Consider the following 19,830-nt stretch of genomic DNA (forward strand, 5'->3'; position numbering starts at 1 on the left):
CTCTTGCGTCTCCCTCCCTCCCACCCTCCCTATCCCACCCCTCTAGGTGGACACAAAGCACCGAGCTGATCTCCCTGTGCTATGCGGCTGCTTCCCACTAGCTATCTATTTTACGTTTGGTAGTGTATATATGTCCATGCCACTCTCTCACTTTATCACAGCTTATGTGGCTGCTCTTTGTTGTGGTGTGCGGGCTTCTCACTGTGGTGGCTTCTCTTGTTGCGGAGCACGGGCTCCAGGTGCGCAGGCTTCAGTAGTTGTGGCACATGGGCTCAGTAGTTGTGGTGCACAGGCTTAGTTGCTGCACGGCATGTGGCATCTTCCCGGCCCAGGGCTTGAACCTGTGTCCCCTGCATTGGCAGGTGGATTCTTAACCACTGCGCCACCAAGGAAGCCCCATCCACCAAGCTTTTGCATATTCTGCTCCATTCTCTGGGGGAAAACCTTGCTCCATTCCCAACTTATAAAACTCCAGCCAGCCCTGAAGACCCAGTTGGATTATCACCTGTTCTACCAGGGTTTTCCTGAACTCACAGGCAAAGGGAACCAGTTCATCCCCTGTGCGTCCATGGCCCAGCCCCATCGCAGCATGTATCAGACAATGGAGCATGCATACAGTCTTCCCCATGAGATTAAGTGCTGTTTGAGGAAAAGGACCAAATGGTCCATCTTTGCATCCCTCCTACCCCCTCGCCCCCCTCACCCATAGCCAGACCTGCAGTGGGTGTTCCAGAGAATGAAGGCTGAATGACAGTATGAAAATATAGCAGAGTGTTGGTTTCAGATAAAATACTTTAAGTACATTACGCTTCCTATACAGCTGATAAGACTTGAAATAAACACACGAAGAAAGCTTTCAAAAACTCATTAAGTTAAGAAGTTCTATCTGACCATTTAGGAAAAAATTCCAACAGATAGCACAAACCAGGGTATATAATCATTTGGTGAATTCATGAATACCTCATAGAAAGATCTCCATTTTAACATATATTGTAATGTTAGTGCTGTGGGCCTTTAAGAAAAGTAATACGATTACTCTAACTGTACCATATCTTCCTGCAGACATGCTGAAAAGATGATCAGTTTTCCAGTACTTTTGGATTTTCTCTTTCAACATGAAAGGCAAAGATGGATATTTCATAAAGCAAATAAGTATCTTTGATCTGCACAAAAATCTCCAGTAAATCTCTGTCATAAGAGCAGGTAAAGCTGAGGATGACCGCGCACCCCTGCATGTCCTCCGAGGGGGCTTTGTCCAAGGGCAGCTGCTTACCAAGGCAGACGGGCACAGTGCAGAGCGAGAGAAATGGAAAGTCGGTAGATGGCTCACAGTCCTAAACAGCTGTTACACCTCAATGCTGTTTGATTCTGGTCCTGCCTTAGTCGCACTGAAAAGCTTTTTAGACTTCTCTCTGGGGTTCTTTTGTGTATAGCAGATGGGTATGACTCTATAGAAATGGACTAAGTTCATTCCATGGAAGCCTGTTATTTGCAGGTGGGGTATCCTACCTGGAAATGGGCAGGCAGGTCCTAACTGCAAACTTCATAGGGTAATTAAAGACCATTGCTTAGAATGAGGAGTGGCTCTTTCTGGGACAAGCAGAGGTGGTAAACAGAATCCTGGCTCCTGCCAATTCTCATCTCATTTCTCATCTCTACCCCTCTCACCTCTACCCCTCTGAACCTCAGACCATTCCACACTCTGCCTCTCTTCACTGGGGTAGGAGGAGATGCTTATTTTGCACCTTATTTGGTAATAATCATTTTAAAAACACGAAGCTTTAGTGGTTTGCGTTAAAAAACAAAATGCTACCTTTGTCACATGGCTTCAGCAAAAAGGCCATATGAAAATATCACGTGCTTATCCTGGCCATTTTCTGTGTCAGTCCATGAAACCAATGGGAATCACCTGGGCAGCTCACTAAGGGTGTAGATTCCTGGAGATTTGGATTTAGAAGGCCTGGGATGGGGCCCAGCAATTTGCCTTTTGAACAAGCACCTCCAGGTGATCCCAGTGCAGATGCCGCCCACACTTTAAGGAACCCTGATAAAGAAAGACTATCACTGGACTTCCCTGGTGGCACAGGGGTTAAGAATCTACCTGCCAAAGCAGGGGAGATGGGTTCGAGCGCTGGTCCAGGAAGATCCCACACGCCGCGGAGCAACTAAGCCTGTGTGCCATAACTACTGAGCCTGCGCTCTAGAGCCCACAAGCCACAACTACTGAGCCCATGTGCCACAACTACCGAAGCCCGCGCACCTGGAGCCCGTGCTCCGCGACGAGAAACCACCGCAATGAAAAGCCCAAGCACTGCAACGAAGAGTAGCCCCCGCTCGCCGCAACCAGAGAAAAGCCTGCATGCAGAAACAAAGACCCAACGCAGCCAAAAATAAATAATTAAAAAAAAAAGAAAGACTATCATTGTTTTTTCATGGCAAACGCTATTTCTTTGTATGGAAATACCATAACATATTTAACCATATTTATTTTGATGGATTTTTATATGGTTTCTGTGTTTTCACAATAATGATGTTACACTATTTGTTTCTTCTGCACAGCACCACTTTCTGCTTCTTTTGTGAAATGTTGGCCTCAAATACTTCACCTCCAAACACTCCCACCCAGCTGTTTTGTTCTTCCCCTGGTCTTACTGGAGACTTGTTCTTCCCCTGGTCTTACTGGAGACTTCCATATTCTGAGAAGACCCACTTCTCTGGCCAAAGTGACTTCTACTGGGGTAGGCATCTTATCCACGTGGTGACAATCTTGATTACTCTGACACAGAAAGATTTTCTTCTACTTTGTTTTAAGCTAACACAGTTTATTGAATATAAGATGCTTTCTCTGTAAGATGTACCCTTATTTGTGTATCACTAAGATGTTGCCCATTATCACTTTAAGAATCTACCAATTGTAAGTCACATTCCAATTTCAGAGATGCTAAAATTTAAAAAAATGTATTCCTTAGAATCAATAAAACAAGTCTTACTTTTGCTCAGTGTATTTCTCTTTTTCAAGTACACCTATTATTTGAATGTAAATTTTTTGTTCTCTGTCTTCTATATCTGTCAGCTTCTTTGTTATTACCCCCTTCCTCTGTATGCCAAGACACCGTCTTAAACTTTTCTTTCATATTGATTCTGTTTTCTGCAATACCAATTGTGTCATTTCTACATTTTCATGTTAATTTAAATTCTTTAATATCGTTTCTTATTTCATTCAAATAATTGGACATTTTTATTTTTCAGCCAGGACCCTCTTCATCTCAGTCTGTCACGTAATCTTTGGTCTGTTTACGTAGAATCCATGCTTTCTTGAATTTTATTCAGAGTACAGTTAGTTTCTAAAATGTGAATTTTCTGTTATATTCCTTTTCAGAAATATGCTTTGTTTTTTCTTTTAAGGCTATAGTCTACACCTTTCTCACTGCTACTGGCTTTCTTTATAGGTCTCATAACTAAGGAGACAGTTCTGGTGTTCTCGCACGAAAGGGGCATATGGATTCTTCTGGAGTCATCCTTAAAGTCCACCTGTTTATAGTTGGAATCCATTTCTCCGCTTTTAAGCTGGAGAGCTGCCTTATGGGCACAGCCTCTAGATATGGTTTTGAAGTCTTTTACTTACTATGAAGATGCTGATCTGAGTGGGAATCCCTACATCTTGCTGCCTTGTCAGCCTACTGAGAAGGAAAGTTTGAAATTATTTCTAGTTCTTACGTTGTTTAAAAAAAAAACAGTAAAGGAAAAGCTGCCACCCCCAGCATACAACATACCCATGGCTCTTCCAGCCCATAGTTCTTTTAGTTGCTAATTTAATATCTTGAAATACCTATTCACTTCCGTCCCCAGATGTATTACATTGCTTAGAATGGTAATCCTGCAATTGGTGTAAGACGAGAAGTATTCATAAAGGGAAGGAAACTGTAAAAGAGTTCTTCCTTTCCTTCATACAGGAGGGGGACTAAGTTACCACCCTCTGGAGGGCAAGACGCACATATTGGTAGGAAAGGGCTAGGAGTATCCTACGGCCAGACAGCCCCATCAGCCAGCCTCCGTTTTCAACAATTATCTACTGGGAGTCTTCTGAGTGCCAGGGATGTTCTGAACACGAGGGAAACTGCAGTGAAATAGAAATAAATAGAAGTAAAGTCTCTGCTTACATGGGGCTTATATTCTAGTTGGAATATATGCAGTAAGCAAAAACTAAAGATACAGTGTCAGATGGAGATGAAAGCCACGGGGGAAAACTAAGCAGAGTAGGAGTCGGGGAGTTCTGGGGTGAGTGAACTGCTATTCTCTACAGGACAGTTAGGGAGGCCTGATGAGGTGACATGTGAGCAGAGGTGAAGGATGTACCTCTCAGGGGACCTCTGGTTGAGCAACATTTCTAGTTTCCTGTACTAAGGAACGTTGGCATCTCTTTCTATGTTTTCATGTATATCTCTACTGGAAAGCAGAGGAGGGTGAATTGTGGTCACTCACTTTTCTGTCACCAGGAATCAGATGACTTCAATAATTATCATTTTAAATGGCCCCGATACTCCATTCAGAAGATGCCACAATTTAATTAACCAATCTGCTATACAGTTGACCCTTGAACAACATAGGTTTGAACTGCCTGGATCTACTTATACGTGGATTTTTTTCAATAAATACTACAGGACCACACGATTCCCCAGTTGGCTGAATCCACGGATAAGGAACTGTGGATACAGAGGGCCGACTAGGGGACTTGAGCATCTGCGGATCTCCTGCCGGTGGGTCTTTGAACCAATCCTCCCTCGGATTCTGAGGGACAACTGGAGTTGTCTATCTACATTATTTTCAGCTATCTCTATTTCACGTAAATATTTTTAGTTGTAATATAAACTACTATGATTAGTAGCCAGGCATTCAAGGAGAGCAGTTTGGGAATACAGATTACGAGCCAGGAAAACGGGTATCTGGGTTCAGGGGCAGAGGAGCAGGAAGGCGTGCGCATCGGAAGCACTGGACGGAGAGGCCAGGATCAGAGGCCTTTGTGAGGCGGCCTCACTCCTCCACCTTCACCCCTGCTCAGGAGGCCTCCTCTCCCTTGGCCCCTGTGGCCATAACCAACGGCCTGCTTCTTCGTCTGGTTCTACCCATAGTTTTAGTGTGAGTTAAAAAGAACATAAGCAGGGCTTCCCTGGTGGCGCAGTGGTTGAGAGTCCGCCTGCCGATGCAGGGGACGCGGGTTCGTGCCCCGGTCCGGGAAGATCCCACATGCTGCGGAGCGGCTGGGCCCGTGAACCATGGCCACTGAGCCTGCGCTCCCCAACGGGAGAGGCCACAACAGTGAGAGGCCCGTGTACCGCCAAAAAAAAAAAAAAAAAAAAAAAAGAACATAAGCAAACTACAACAGAGAAGCAGCTCAGGCATTCAGTTAAACTCAGTAGCAGTGCTCCTTTAATTAAGCAGATGTTAAAGATGCTGCTTATGAAAAACCAGAAGCAGATGGCACTGACTTCTGGCTTTCATCCACAGAAACAGAACAGGAAAAATAAGAAGTTTCTGTGCCTAAGACTGGGGTTATACTGAGGTTTCCAGCATCCAGATAGGAATGCCTGCACAGCTGCTTAGGGCAGATGGGTCCTTTGACAGCTTAATATTACAGAGTTTCTGGTAATTCAGGTAACTCTGTAGGGTGGCCGGTGTGAGGCCATCTGTTTACTAGTGGGCAGAAAAGCTCACTACCGGTAGGTAGTCACTGCTGAGCATGAGATACAAACCGAAAGTCAAGTCAGCCATTTTCATAACCTCTGCAAAGCAAACTGGCCTGGGAAACCACTGGCATAACCACCACAAAGAAACCTCACCTGAGCTTCATGTGACCGACACAATGGGACCCCAGAGAACAGTAGTATTCCAAAAGGTTTTATTTGGGTTTATTTCAACTTATTCAATGCCATGAGATAAATCATTCACTTAGAAAGCTCTTTTGTTCTTTTCTACTTTTCTAAACAGAAAAGGAAAATAACCATGAATTTAGAGCCATCTATAATAGACCTGAAAACTAGCTGCCGTTTATTATTTAAATGAAAAAAATTTTAGATAAATAACACATATTTTTGTTGCAAAAGGTTTACAATGAAAAATGAATCTCCCTCCTATACCTCCTATGCCTCTTTCTCCCAGTACCCCATCTCCCCTCTCCAGAGACAAACACAGTTACTCATTTCCTGAATGTCTTTCTGGATATAGTCTATAATATACATAATTGTGTGTGTGTGATATATATACATGCACACATATGTATGTCCTTACAATTTTTTAATTGGCTGTGTTTAAAATGAACAAAGCATATTAAAAGCTCTGAGAAGTACTGCAGTAAAGAAACCTGTTTAACTTCATCAGGGAATCCTAAATATTTTTGACTCTGGGACCCCTACCTTTCTGCTTTGGTATAACTTCCGGTCTGTGGAATATAGCCAGGACTTGCTGGTATGGCCAGATCAGGCGTTTCTGGAGGGCGTCTGTTCTGAATGGTCTGTGCTTGAGCCATGCTGGTTGCTAAATATTGTAAATGTCACCCCTTTGAATATACTTTATTAAAAGACTATCTTCAAATGTTTTAGAAAATGTGAAATGTGTGCGTGAGTTCTTGCAGGGGCAGAAATAATGGGTCCAGGTTAAGTAAAGACTGAAGGAGCTGAGAGAAAGGCGAATTTATATTTAGTTGGATTTAGTTTCAGATTAGTACAGAAGGAAGTGCCAGGAAAGGGCTGGCTTCAGCTCGTGAGAGAAGATGGTCATGAGAAATTCATTAGGTAGAGGAGAAAGCCATAAGCTTTAACATTTTTGTTTTTGTTTGTAATCATGAAATATTTCAAACATCAGTGCATTTTTCATCTAGAAGTTTGGTGAGTCTTTTTATTATAGTTTCCATGTCTCTACTTAACTTTTGAACACCTGCAATTTAATTATAATAACTGTTTTCATGTCTGGGTCTGCTAATCCTAACACCTTTGTCAGTTCGGGTTGGTTTCAATTGGATGATGGTTTTCCCCTCATACTGGATTGCATTTTCCTGCCTATTTGTATGCCTGGTAATCTTTGATTGGATGTCAGACATTGTGAATTCTACCTTGTTGGGGGTGGATATTTTTGCATTGCTATACATATTCATGAGCTTTGTTCTAGGACACAGTTAAATTACTTGGTAGCAGTTTGATCCTTTTGGGTCTTGCTCTTAAGATTTATTAGGTGGGACTTGAGGGGGATCCTACACAGATCTCTAGCCTTCTCTCTCTCTGCTCCTCTCTGGTACTTTGTCCTGCAAACTTTAGCTTACTTGGTCTCCCCAGACACATGCCTCCATCTCCTGAACCCAGGGAATCCTTGTGCTTCCCCTGGGTTCCCCCTGCATGCACCATGGCCTGGAGCTCACCCAAGGCAGTGTGCTGGGGTAACTGTAGGGCTCACCCTGTTTGCTTTTCACCTCTCAGGAATCACTGTCCTTCACTGCCTGACATCTACGGTCTTGAAAATGGCTGTTTCACAGATCCTGTCTTTGCGCTGTTGTTGTTGTTTTAGGCATAAGGGTAAGGCTAGTTCCGCCCCGCCTTTTTTAATGTAAAGTTTACTCCCGTATTTTCCTTTTCTCTTCATATGGCTTTCCTTGTTTTCTTTGCTCCTTATTTTCATCTTGCCTGTGCACAGTTCTCTTGCTGTTTTCTTTCTGGCTCATTATTTGCTTTGAGTGGGGGCAGTTATTTGCTGAAATGCAGCCCTAGAAGAGGTGAGGTTACCACGCCAGGGTTGTCCTACAGTTTCAGTTCAGGCTGTTGACCTCACGTCCTCCTCTCTCCAAACTGCAGCAGCCTCTGCCTGAGGCCACTTCTTCCCTGGGCTGACTCTGTCCTTCCTCTTCACCTTCTATACACTGGGGTCAGCATGACATAGAAGTTCCTTAGCCCAAAGGTGCTCTGGGTGTATCCCTGTTACCATTTCTGCTCTAATGATTATGGTTGGCAGCTGCAGGTTTGCTTCTTTTTTGTTCCTATTCCTATATTACTGAAGATTTATGAAGAATAATAAATATTGAATTTAATCAAATAGTACTTTTGTGTTCTATTATGAACTATTATGTGAATAGATAGACCTTTCTAATGGAGAACCATCCTTGTATTCTTAGGGCACAGCCCTATATTCAACTATATGCCAATAAATAAACACACAAAGAAGTGCCAAAAAAAAAAAAAGGAACTAAAAAAAAAATCCAGTATCTTGACAGTCTTCTCTTCCTTCCATTTATAAATTGTAAAGACATTTAAAATTCTTACGTATATTCAAAGCGTCCTGCGCCAGCCTCGTGGGCTTCCTCCCTGCAGAGCCTGTGAACAACAGCCCTTCCCTCACACCTGACTGGGCCTCTGGGGCAAGGAGGTGCTGCACTAAAGGAAATCTGAGGCACAGAGAAGTTAACTGCCTGGTCCATGATCACAGAAGTACTGTGTGGCTGACAGGGTCTTGGTGCTCCGGCTGGGTGTCAGACCTGAGCCTCTGAGGTGGGAGAGCCGAATTCAGGACACTGGACCACCAGAGACCTCCAGGCCCCATGTGATATCAATCGGCGAGAGCTCTCCCACAGATCTCCGTCTCAACACTAAGACCCAGCTCCACTCAACGACCAGCAAGGTCCAGTGCTGGACACCCCATACCAAACAACTAGTAAGACAGGAACACAACACCACTCATTAGCAGAGAGGCTGCCTAAAATCATAATAAGGTCACAGACACCCCAAAACACACCACCAGACATGGTCCTGCCCACCAGAAAGAAAAGATCAAGCCTCAACCATCAGAACACAGGCACCAATCCCCTCAACCAGGAAGCCCACACAAGCCACTGAACCAACCTTACCCACCGGGGGCAGACACCAAAAACAACAGGAACTACAAACCTGCAGCCTGTGAAAAGGAGACCCCAAACACAGTAAGTTAAGCAAAATGAGAAGACAGAATACACAGCAGATGTAGGAGCAAGGTAAAACCCCAAAACAGACCAAACAAATGAAGAGGAAATAGGCAGTCTACCTGAAAAAGAATTCACAGTAATGATAGTAAAGATGATCCAAAATCTTGGAAATAGAATGGAGAAAATACAAGAAACGTTTAACAGGGACCTAGAAGAACTAAAGAGCAAACAAACAATGATGAACTATACAATAAATGAAATTAAAAATTCTCTAGAAGGAATCAATAGCAGAATAACTGGGGTAGAAGAACGGATAAGTGATCCGCAAGACAGAACGGTGGAAATCACTGCCATGGAACAGAACAAAGAAAAAAGAATGAAAAGAATTGAGGACCGTCTCAGAGACCTCTGGGACAACATTAAACACACCAACATTCGAATTGTAGGGATCCCAGAAGAAGAAGAGAAAAAGAAAGGGACTGAGAAAATATTTGAAGAGATTATAATTGAAAACTTCCCTAATATGGGAAAGGAAATAGTCAATCAAGTCCAGGAAGCACAGAGAGTCTCATACAGGATAAATGCAAGGAGAAACACGCCAAGACACATATTAATCAAACTATCAAAAATTAAATACAAAGAAAAAATATTAAAAGCAGCGAAGGAAAAGCAACAAATAACATACAAGGGAATCCCCATAAGGTTAACAGCTGATCTTTCAGCAGAAACTCTGCAAGCCAGAAGGGAGTGGCAGGACATGCTTAAAGTGATGAAAGAGGAAAACCTACAACCAAGATTACTCTACCCAGCAAGGATCTCATTCAGATTCAATGGAGAAATTAAAAACTTTACAGACAAGCAAAAGCTAAGAGAATTCAGCACCACAAAACCAGCTTCACAACAAATGCTAAAGGAACTTCTCTAGATAGGAAACACAAAAGAAGGAAAAGACCTACAATAAAAAATCCAAAACAATTAAGAAAATGGTAACAGGAACATACATATCGATAATTACCTTAAATGTAAATGGATTAAATGCTCCAACCAAAAGACACAGACTGGTTGAATGGATAAAAAAACAGGACCTGTACATATGCTGTCTACAAGAGACCCACTTCAGACCTAGGGACACATACAGACTGAAAGTGAGGGGATGGAAATGGATGTTCCATGCAAATGAAAATCAAAAGAAAGCTGGAGTAGCAATTCTCATGCCAGACAAAATAGACTTTAAAATAAGACAAAGAACGACACTACATAATGATCAAGGCATCAATCCAAGAAGAAGATACAACAATTGTAAATATTTATGCACCCAACATAGGAGCACCTCAATACGTAAGGCAAATGTTAACAGCCATAAGAGGGAAATCGACAGTAACACAATAATAGTAGGAGACTTTAACAACCCACTTTCACTAATGGACAAATCAACCAAAATGAAAATAAAGAAAGAAACACAAGCTTTAAATGACACATTAAACAAGATGGACTTAATTGATATTTATAGGACATTCCATCTGAAAATGACAGAATACACTTTCTTCTCAAGTGCTCATAGAACATTCTCCAGGATAGATCATATCTTGGGTCACAAATCAAGCCCTGGTAAATTTAAGAAAACTGAAATCATATCAAGTATCTTTTCTGACCACAACACTGTAAGACTAGATATCAGTTACAGGAAAAAAACTGTAAAAAATACAAACACAGGCAGGCTAAACAATACACTACTAAATAACCAAGAGATCACTGAAGAAATCAAAGAGGAAATCAAAAAATACCTAGAAACAAAGGACAATGAAAACACGAGGACCCAAAACCTATGGGGTGCAGCAAAAGCAGTTCTAAGAGGGAAGTTTATAGCAATACAATCCTACCTCAAGAAACAAGAAACATCTCAAATAAACAACCTAACCTTACACCTAAAGCAATTAGAGAAAGAACAAAAAAAACGCATACTTAGCAGAAGGAAAGAAATCATAAAGATCAGATCAGAAATAAATGAAAAAGAAATGCAGGAAACAATAGCAAAGATCAATAAAACTAAAAGCTGCTGCTTTGAGAAGATAAAAGAAATTGATAAGCCACTAGCCAGACTCATCAAGAAAAAAAGGGGGAAGACTCAAATCAACAGAATTAGAAATGAAAAAGAAGTAACAACTGACACTGCAGAAATACAAAGGATCATGAGAGATTACTACAAGCAACTATATGCCAATAAAATGGACAACCTGGAAGAAACTGACCAATTCTTAGAAAAGCACAACCTTCTGAGACTGAACCAGGAAGAAATAGAAAATATAAACAGACCAATCACAAGCACTGAAATTGAGACTGTGATTAAAAATCTTTCAACAAACAAAAGCCCAGGACCAGATGGCTTCACAGGCGAATTCTATCAAACATTTAGAGAAGAGCTAACACCTATCCTTGTCAAACACTTCCAAAATATAGCAGAGGGAGGAACACTCCCAAGCTCATTCTACGAGGCCACCATCACCCTGATACCAAAACCGAACATGCCACAAAAAAAGAAAACTACAGGCCAATATCACTGATGAACATAGATGCAAAAATCCTCAACAAAATACTAGCAAACAGAATCCAACAGCACATTAAAAGGATCATACACCATGATCAAGTGGGGTTTATCCCAGGAATGCAAGGATTCTTCAATACATGCAAATCAATCAATGTGATAAACCAAGTTAACAAATTGAAGGATAAAAACCATATGATAATCTCAGTAGATGCAGAAAAAGCTTTTGACAAAATTCAGCACCCATTTATGATAAAAAACCTTCCAGAAAGTAGGCATAGAGGGAAGTTACCGCAACATAATAAAGGCCATATATGAAACACCCACAGTCAACATTGTTCTCAATGGTGAAAACCTGAAACCATTTCCACTAAAATCAGGAACAAGACAAGGTTGCCCACTCTCACGACTATTATTCAACATAGTTTTGGAAGTTTTAGCCACAGCAATCAGAGAAGAAAAAGAAATAAAAGGAATCCAAATGGGAAAAGAAGAAGCAAAACTGTCACTGTTTGCAGATGACATGATACTATACATAGAGAATCCTAAAGATGCTACCAGAAAACTACTAGAGCTCGTCAATGAATGTGGTAAAGTAGCAGGCCAGACACTATAAAACTCTTAGAGGAAAACACAGGCAGAACACTCTATGACATAAATCACAGCAAGATCCTTTTTGATCCACCTCCTAGAGAAAGGGAAATAAAAACAAAAACAAACATAAACAAGTGGGGCCTAATGAAACTTAAAAGCTTTTTCACAGCAAAGGAAACCATAAACAAGATGAAATGACAACCCTCAGGATGGGAGGAAAATATTTGCAAATGAAGCAACTGACAAAGGATGAATCTCCAAAATATACAAGCAGCTCATGCAGCTCAATATCAAAAAAAAACCAAACAACCCAATCCAAAAATGGGCAGAAGACCTAAACAGACATTTCTCCAAAGAAGATATACAGATTGCCAACAAACACATGAAAGGATGCTCAACATCACTAATCATCGGAGAAATGCAAATCAAAACTACAATGGTGTATCACCTCACACCGGTCGGAATGGCCATCATCAAAAAGTCTACAAACAATAAATGCTGGAGAGGGTGTGGAGGAAAGGGAACCCTCTTGCACTGTTGGTGGGAATGTAAATTGATACAGCCACTATGGAGAACAGTACGCAGGTTCCTTAAAAAACTAAAATAGAACTACCATACGACCCAGCAATCCCACTACTGGACATATACCCAGAGAAAACCATAATTCACAAAGAGTCATGTACCACAATGTTCATTGCAGCTCTATTTACAATAGCCAGGACATGGAAGCAACCTAAGTGTCCATCGACAGATGAATGGATAAAGAAGATGTGGCACATATACACAATGGAATATTACTCAGCCATAAAAGAAACGAAATTGAGTTATTTGTAGTGAGGTGGATGGACCTAGATTCTGTCATACAGAGTAAGTCAGAAAGAGAAAAACAAATGCCGTATGCTAACACACATATATACATATGGAATCTATATAAAAAAAAAACGTTCTGAAGAACCTAGGGGCAACACAGGAATGAAGACGCAGACGTAGGGAATGGACTTGAGGACATGGGGACGGGGAAGGGTAAGCTGGCACGAAGTGAGAGAGTGGCATGGACATATATACGCTACCAAATGTAAAACAGATAGCTAGTGGGAAGCAGCTGCTTAGCACAGGGAGATCAGCTTGGTCCTTTGTCACTACCTAGAGGGGTGGGATAGGGAGGGTGGGAGGGAGACGCAAGAGGGAGGGGATATGGGGATATATGTATGCATATAGCTGACTCATTTTGTGATACAGCAGAAACTAACACACCACTGTAAAGCAATTATATTCCAATAAAGATGTTAAAAAAATTCTTACATATATTCGAGATAGAAATGTATCTTAGAACACATGCTAGGAAAAGAAAGCAGTTGATGGATTCTCGAACCAGATTCACATATTTCCACCACTTGTGGAGGCATTTAACAGTGGTTAGAATTTGAGAAACAAGGACTCAGACTGAGAAAAAATATTTCAGTTTCCCAGGCAAAAACTATTACTACAGGCATCCAAATGAAAGGTAAAGATTAAAATCCCTTTGATTATCCATACTTTGCTATAACTACATATTAGGAGGAAAATAGGCCTGTTTATTTGAGTTATAGACTTTATTGTAGAGACGCCTTCTCCATGTCTTTCCCTTCCATTCTAAACGCTTCAGTATTTCTCTTACTTTATAATTATTTGGCAGATGGAAGGGAATTTTTCAAAGGCCTATATGTTTATTATTGTCTTTTGGTAATTCCTTAGTCGGATCTTATTTTTTCCCACCAGATGACCATGAAACATTATTTTATTCATAGCATTTAAAAACATTTAATTATATAAGATATTTAAAGATCTGTCTTGATCTAGGATACAAGGTTTAAGAACATAAAATAAATGGCCTGTGCAGCTCACTTTTAAAATTATACTCCATACATTTATCAGTAAAAAGGAACACAGCAGAATTATACGTGTGGACATCAGATTCTCAATATGCCTTTGTTTACAGAAAAGCCATGTCTAAACTTAAAGGAAAAGAAATACTCATGAGGAACTAGATTACTGTTGGCAACTTAGTAAATGTCTTTTAGGAAGAAAAGGAACTGGACACTGGGCTCATTTCTCAGTCCCTGAGTTTGGAGGAGTGGTCTCCTTCTGGCATCAGGGTGGTGGGGTGGCAGAGACAGTGTGCCACAACGGGAAGAACATCTGAGTTTGGAGTCAGAGAAACACCCAACTCCAAATACTCCATGACCTCCTTTGGGAAGAGAAACCCCATCTCTAAAACAACTCTAATAAATAACCAGACAAGTCACTTCTCTGCTTGAAATGATCCATTCACTGGGCCCCATCACCATCAGGGTCTGCTCCCCTTTTATATCTCTCACTTCACTGTTCACTACACAGACATAGACAACTACCCCAGGTATCGCCTAGGGCTACTATGAAGTTCTCAGACAATGCCATGTTCCCTCATGACTCCATGTTTTTGCAGAGGTAATTGCCTCTTCAGAATCCCTTTAGTCAAAATAAGGTCATTAAGGTGAGTCTTAATCCAACATGACCGGTATCCTTAAAGGAAGAGGAAATTTGGACATAGTCATGTACAGAAGGAAGACCATGTGAAGACACAGAGAGAAGATGGCCATCTACAAGCCAAGAAGAGTGGCCTCAGAAGAAACAAACCCTGCAGACACCTTGATCTCAAAATCTAGCCTCCAGAATTGTGAGAAAATAAATCACTTTATTAAAAAAAAGAAAAAGAATCCTTTTAGTCTTTGTGGACCTACATGTTAACCTAAACCTGCCTTCTAATTTGTTTATATTCATAGTAGCTATTCTAACTGATTATATGTGGGGTAAATGAGAAGCTGTGACAATAAGAATATAAAGTAAGTTTTCTGTCTTTTGGATTTAATTACATTTGGATTGGCAGTGAAGAAATCACCATTGGGGAAATCTCTCATTGTTGGTTCAGCTGGAGGCTGGAAAAGTAGACGATCATCCCTAATCTTGAAACTAAGGCTGGATGCTAATTTTGCCTTCTGGGAAACAGATGATTTAAGTTTTCCTTAAGAAGGAAAATAACTTAGTACACTAAAGTTGGCACAAAACAAGTTCAGTGAGAATTATGATGAAAGATATCATATATTTTCAACTTAGTTAAACAAAAATCAAACTTTACCTCTTGAAATGATTCACCAGGACTCCAACCAGCTCTCCAATTCGACTCTCGTGGGTTGGCTGTTTGCTGAAGAGACAGACGATGAGGTCTTTGTTGTCCTTTGTATGGAACACTACCAGTTGGTCCTTCCCATTGGAGACGCTCAGACCAGTCAACTGCAAAGAGACAAGGCATGGAAACTGTAAGGGTGGTTCTCAAAAGAATGAATTTAAAAATACAGTTTGTAATGGTTCTACTCAGTAACTCTGATGACATTAATCCTTATCGAGCTTCATGAAACAAGCAGATGAAAGGAAATAATAAAGATAAGAACAAAAATTAACAAAATTAAAAGCAGAAAAACAATAGGGTAAAATCGATGAAACAAAGAGCTGGTTCTGTCAAAAGATAAATACAATTGCTGAATCTCTAGTCTGAAAGAATAAAAGAGAGAAGACTTAATTACCCATATCAGAAATGGAAGAGGGGCTATTACTACAGACCACATAGACATTAAAAGGATAATAAAGGAATATTTACAACTTTATGCACATAAGTTCAACAACTTTGACAAAACCAAACAATTCCTTGAAAGCCATAAACTACCAAAATTCACCCAAGAAGACATAGATAACCTGAATACTGCTATATCTATTAAAGAAATCAAATTTGTAGTTAAGAACCTTTCAAAAAAGAAAACTCCAGAAGGCTCAGATGATTGCCTTGGTAAATTCTACCAAATATTTAAAGAAGAAATAACACCAATTCTCCACATCTCCTCTAGAAAATGGAAGAGAAGGGAACACTTCACAACTCATTTTATGAGCACTGTCCTGATGCCAAAAATAGACAAAGGCAGTACAAGAAAACTACAAACCAATATCCAATATCCTTCATGAACATGGATGTAATTAGAATGGCCAAGATATCAGCAAATCAAATCCAAAAATACATAAAAACAAAAATGCATCATGACCAAGTGAAGTTACTCTAAGAAATGCATAGCTAGCTTTGTATTAAAAATATCAATCAATGTAATCCACCATAGCAACAGAAAAAACCAACAACAAAGCTACACTATTTACAATTGTCAGGACATGGAAGCAACCTAAATGTCCACTGACAGATGAATGTGTAAAGAAGATGTGGCATATATATATAATGGAATATTACGCAGCCATAAAAAGAAACAAAATTGACTTATCTGTAGTGAGGTGGATGGACCCAGAGTCTGTCATACAGAGTGAACTAAGTCAGAATGAGAAAAACAAATATTGTGTGCTAACGCACATATATGGAATCTAAAAAAAACGGTACTGATGAACCTAGTGGCAGGGCAGGAATAAAGACGCAGACGTAGAGAATGGACTTGAGGACACGGGGAAGGGAAAGCTGGGACAAAGTGAGAGAGTAGCAATGACATATGCACTACCACATGTAAAATAGATGGCTAGTGGGAAGCTGCTCCATAGCATAGGGAGATTGGCTTGATGCTTTGTGACAACCTACAGGGGTGGGATAGGGAGGGTGGGAGGGAGATGCAAGAGGGAGGGGATATGGGGATTATATGTATACTTATAGCTGATTCACTTTGTTATACAGCAGAAGCTAACATATTGTAAAGCAATTATACTCCAATAAAGATATATAAAAAAAGAAACCTATCATATCAATTGACGCAGAAAAAGCATTTGACAAAATTCAACACCCATTCATGATATAAATCTCTCAGCAAACAGGATTAGAAGAGAATTCAACCTATTAATGACATCTACAAAAACGCCACAGCTAACATCTTACAAAGTGGTGAAATACTGAATGGTTCCCCAAAGATCAGGAGCAATGTAAGGATTTCTACCATTACTGCTGCTGGGCAACTTCATACTGGAAGCCCTAGCCAGTGCCTTAAGGCAGGTTTAAATAAATTAAAAGGCATACAGTTTAAAAGGGAAGAAACAAATGACTTTATTTTCAGATTACATGATCATCTATATAGAAAATCCCAAGGAATTTACAAAATAGCTCTCAGAACTAATTAGTGGGTTTGGCAAGGTCACAAAACACAAGGTCGACAGACAAAAATATTTCTGTATACCAGCAATGAAAAACTGGAAACAGAAATTTAAAACCAAAACCATACACAACTTCAAAACCCAAAATACTTAGATATAAATATAACAAAATGTGTGTAAGACCTGTAAGCTGAAAACTATGAAATGTTGATGAAAGAAATCCAATGAACATGCTGATGACAGGAATAAAAGAAAATCTAAACACACAGAGAGGAATAATGTGTCCATGGTTTGGAAAATTCAATATTGTTGAATACTGCCAATTTCCCCCAAATCGATCTATAGATTTAATGCAATCCCAACCAAAATCCCAGCAGAATTTTTGGTAGATATCAACGAGCTGATTCTAAAATGTATATGGAAAGGCAAAGGAACCAGAGTAGCCAAAACAATTTTGAAAAAGAACAAAGTTGGAGGACTCACAGTAGCTGATTTTCTTACTATAAAGCTACAATAATCAAGACAATGTAATTGTCAAAAGGATTGTCAAAGGGATAAAAACATAGATCAGTGGGAAGAGAATGGAGAGTCAGATATAGTCTCACACAAAAATGACCGATTGATTTTTCACAAAGATGCAAAGGCAGTTCAATGGAGAAAGGATACTTTGGACATTTGGGTAACTCAGAACATTTGGACATCCACATGCCAAAAGAAATAAACACTGACCTAAATCTCACACCTCATGAAAAATTAATTCAAAATGGGTCATAGATCTAAATGTAAAATGTAAAACCATAAAACTTTTAGAAGAAAACACAGGAGAAAATCTCTGTGACCTTGGATTGGGCAAAGATTTCTTAGAAATGACACCAAAAGCACAACTCATAAAAGACAAAAAAAAACCTGTTAAACTAAACTTCATAAAATTTAGAACTTTTCTCTATGAAAGACATTGGTAGGAGAATGGAAAGACTGCCCACAGACTGGGAGAAAATATTTGCAGAGATATATCTGATAAAGGACCTGTGTCCAGAATATATAAAGAACTCTTAAAACTCAACAACAAGAGCGCAAACAAGTCAACTTAAAATGGGCAAAAGATGTGAAGTCACTTCACCAAAGAAGACCTGTGGGTGGCAAATAGGTGCTCAACATCACTAGGCACTACAGAAATGCAAATTAAGACTGTAACAAGATATCACCACAAGCCTATCAGAGTGGCCAAAATAAAAGCAAAGAAGAACAACAACAAAAGTGACACTACCAAAGAGGACGTAGAACACTCAACTCTCATACATTGTTGGAGGGAATGTAAAATGGTACGATCGCTGGGAAAACAGTTCCGCAGTTACTCAGAAAGTTAAACAGAGAATTACCACATGAACCAGAAATCTCGGTCCTAGGCATTTATCCCAGAGAAATAAAAATTTATGTTCACACAAAAACTTACACATGAATGTTTACAGCAGCTCTATTCATAACTGCCCCAAACTGGAAAGCACCAGAATATCCATCAATAGGTGAATAAGCAAACTGTGATACATCTATACAATGGAATGTTATTCAGCAAGAAAAGGGAATGAATAATACAAATTATTGAGATGCATCACTATGGTTTATTTTCAAAGGCATTACGCTGAGTGAAAGCAGCCAGTCTCAAAAGGTTACCTACTACACGACTCCATTTATGTGATATTCTAGAATATAGTTGTCAGGGACTGGGGTCAGGGGGAGTCTGATACAAAGGGGTTTTTTGGGGGTAATGGAATGACTCTGTATCCTCATTGTGGTGGTGGTTACAGAAATCTGTGCATGTATTAAGACGCACAGACCTGTATACAATCACCACTGCCAAAAGCCAATTTTATTTATTTATATGCAAATTTAAAAAAATATATAGCTCCTTGGTTATTTTGATCCCTAGATCTATCTTGGTCAATAAAGCAGACACCCGAGTGATTTCTTGTTCAGTGGTTTGTTCTTCTATTGCAGAAAATACCAAAGTGCCACCTCCTGGCTGCCACAGGTGCTGTCAGTCTGGCAATCAGCATTGACAGGATATCCACTGGGGGCAATGCAGAGTACCAGGCAGCCTGGGGGTGGGGATGGAAGTACCAAAGATGCAGAAGGTATAATCTCTGTTCTAGGGGGATTCATGATCCAGTTGGATGAGTGGAAGAGACAAATACCCAACAACTGAAGAACACTTTAACAGTTCATACGTTTGGAAGATCATTTAGTCTCACGCCCATATATTACAGATAAGAAAACTGAGGCTCAAAGAAGTTAGCTGATTTGCAGACCCTGAAACTGGAACTCAGGCCTGCAGACTGACCCAGACCCATGTTCTTTCTATCACAGTAGGCTTTTCCAAATAACATGTACAAATGAACGTAAGCTGTAAAAATAAGTATCCCTAAATGTCACATAAATAAATTTTCATAGGAGGTGAGTTCTTAGGTTGATTTTAAAGAATACGAGGGTCAGCGCTCAGTGGAGAGAAGGGAAAATATTCAAGGAGTTGGAAATCATTTCACAAACCTACGTTAGATCATGGGTTTTCTGAGGCCATGGATAAGAGAATGTATCAATCTTTCTGACACTTAGA

At 40.1% G+C, this 19,830-nt stretch overlaps 1 protein-coding gene across 2 annotated transcripts in view; it reads right to left on the reverse strand.

The window, feature by feature from the left end:
• The window catches only part of MYO1D (myosin ID), a 355,118-nt gene that overhangs the window by 86,101 nt on the left and 249,187 nt on the right, over positions 1-19,830 (reverse strand). For both annotated transcript variants that reach the window (XM_032615652.1, XM_032615653.1), the window contains exon 21: positions 15,229-15,383. In XM_032615652.1, the coding sequence (XP_032471543.1) occupies positions 15,229-15,383 (155 nt within the window). The remainder of the gene's footprint in view (positions 1-15,228; positions 15,384-19,830) is intronic.

The sequence above is a fragment of the Phocoena sinus genome, chromosome 20, assembly GCF_008692025.1.
Source record: "Phocoena sinus isolate mPhoSin1 chromosome 20, mPhoSin1.pri, whole genome shotgun sequence".
NCBI classification, from domain to species: Eukaryota; Metazoa; Chordata; class Mammalia; order Artiodactyla; family Phocoenidae; genus Phocoena; species Phocoena sinus.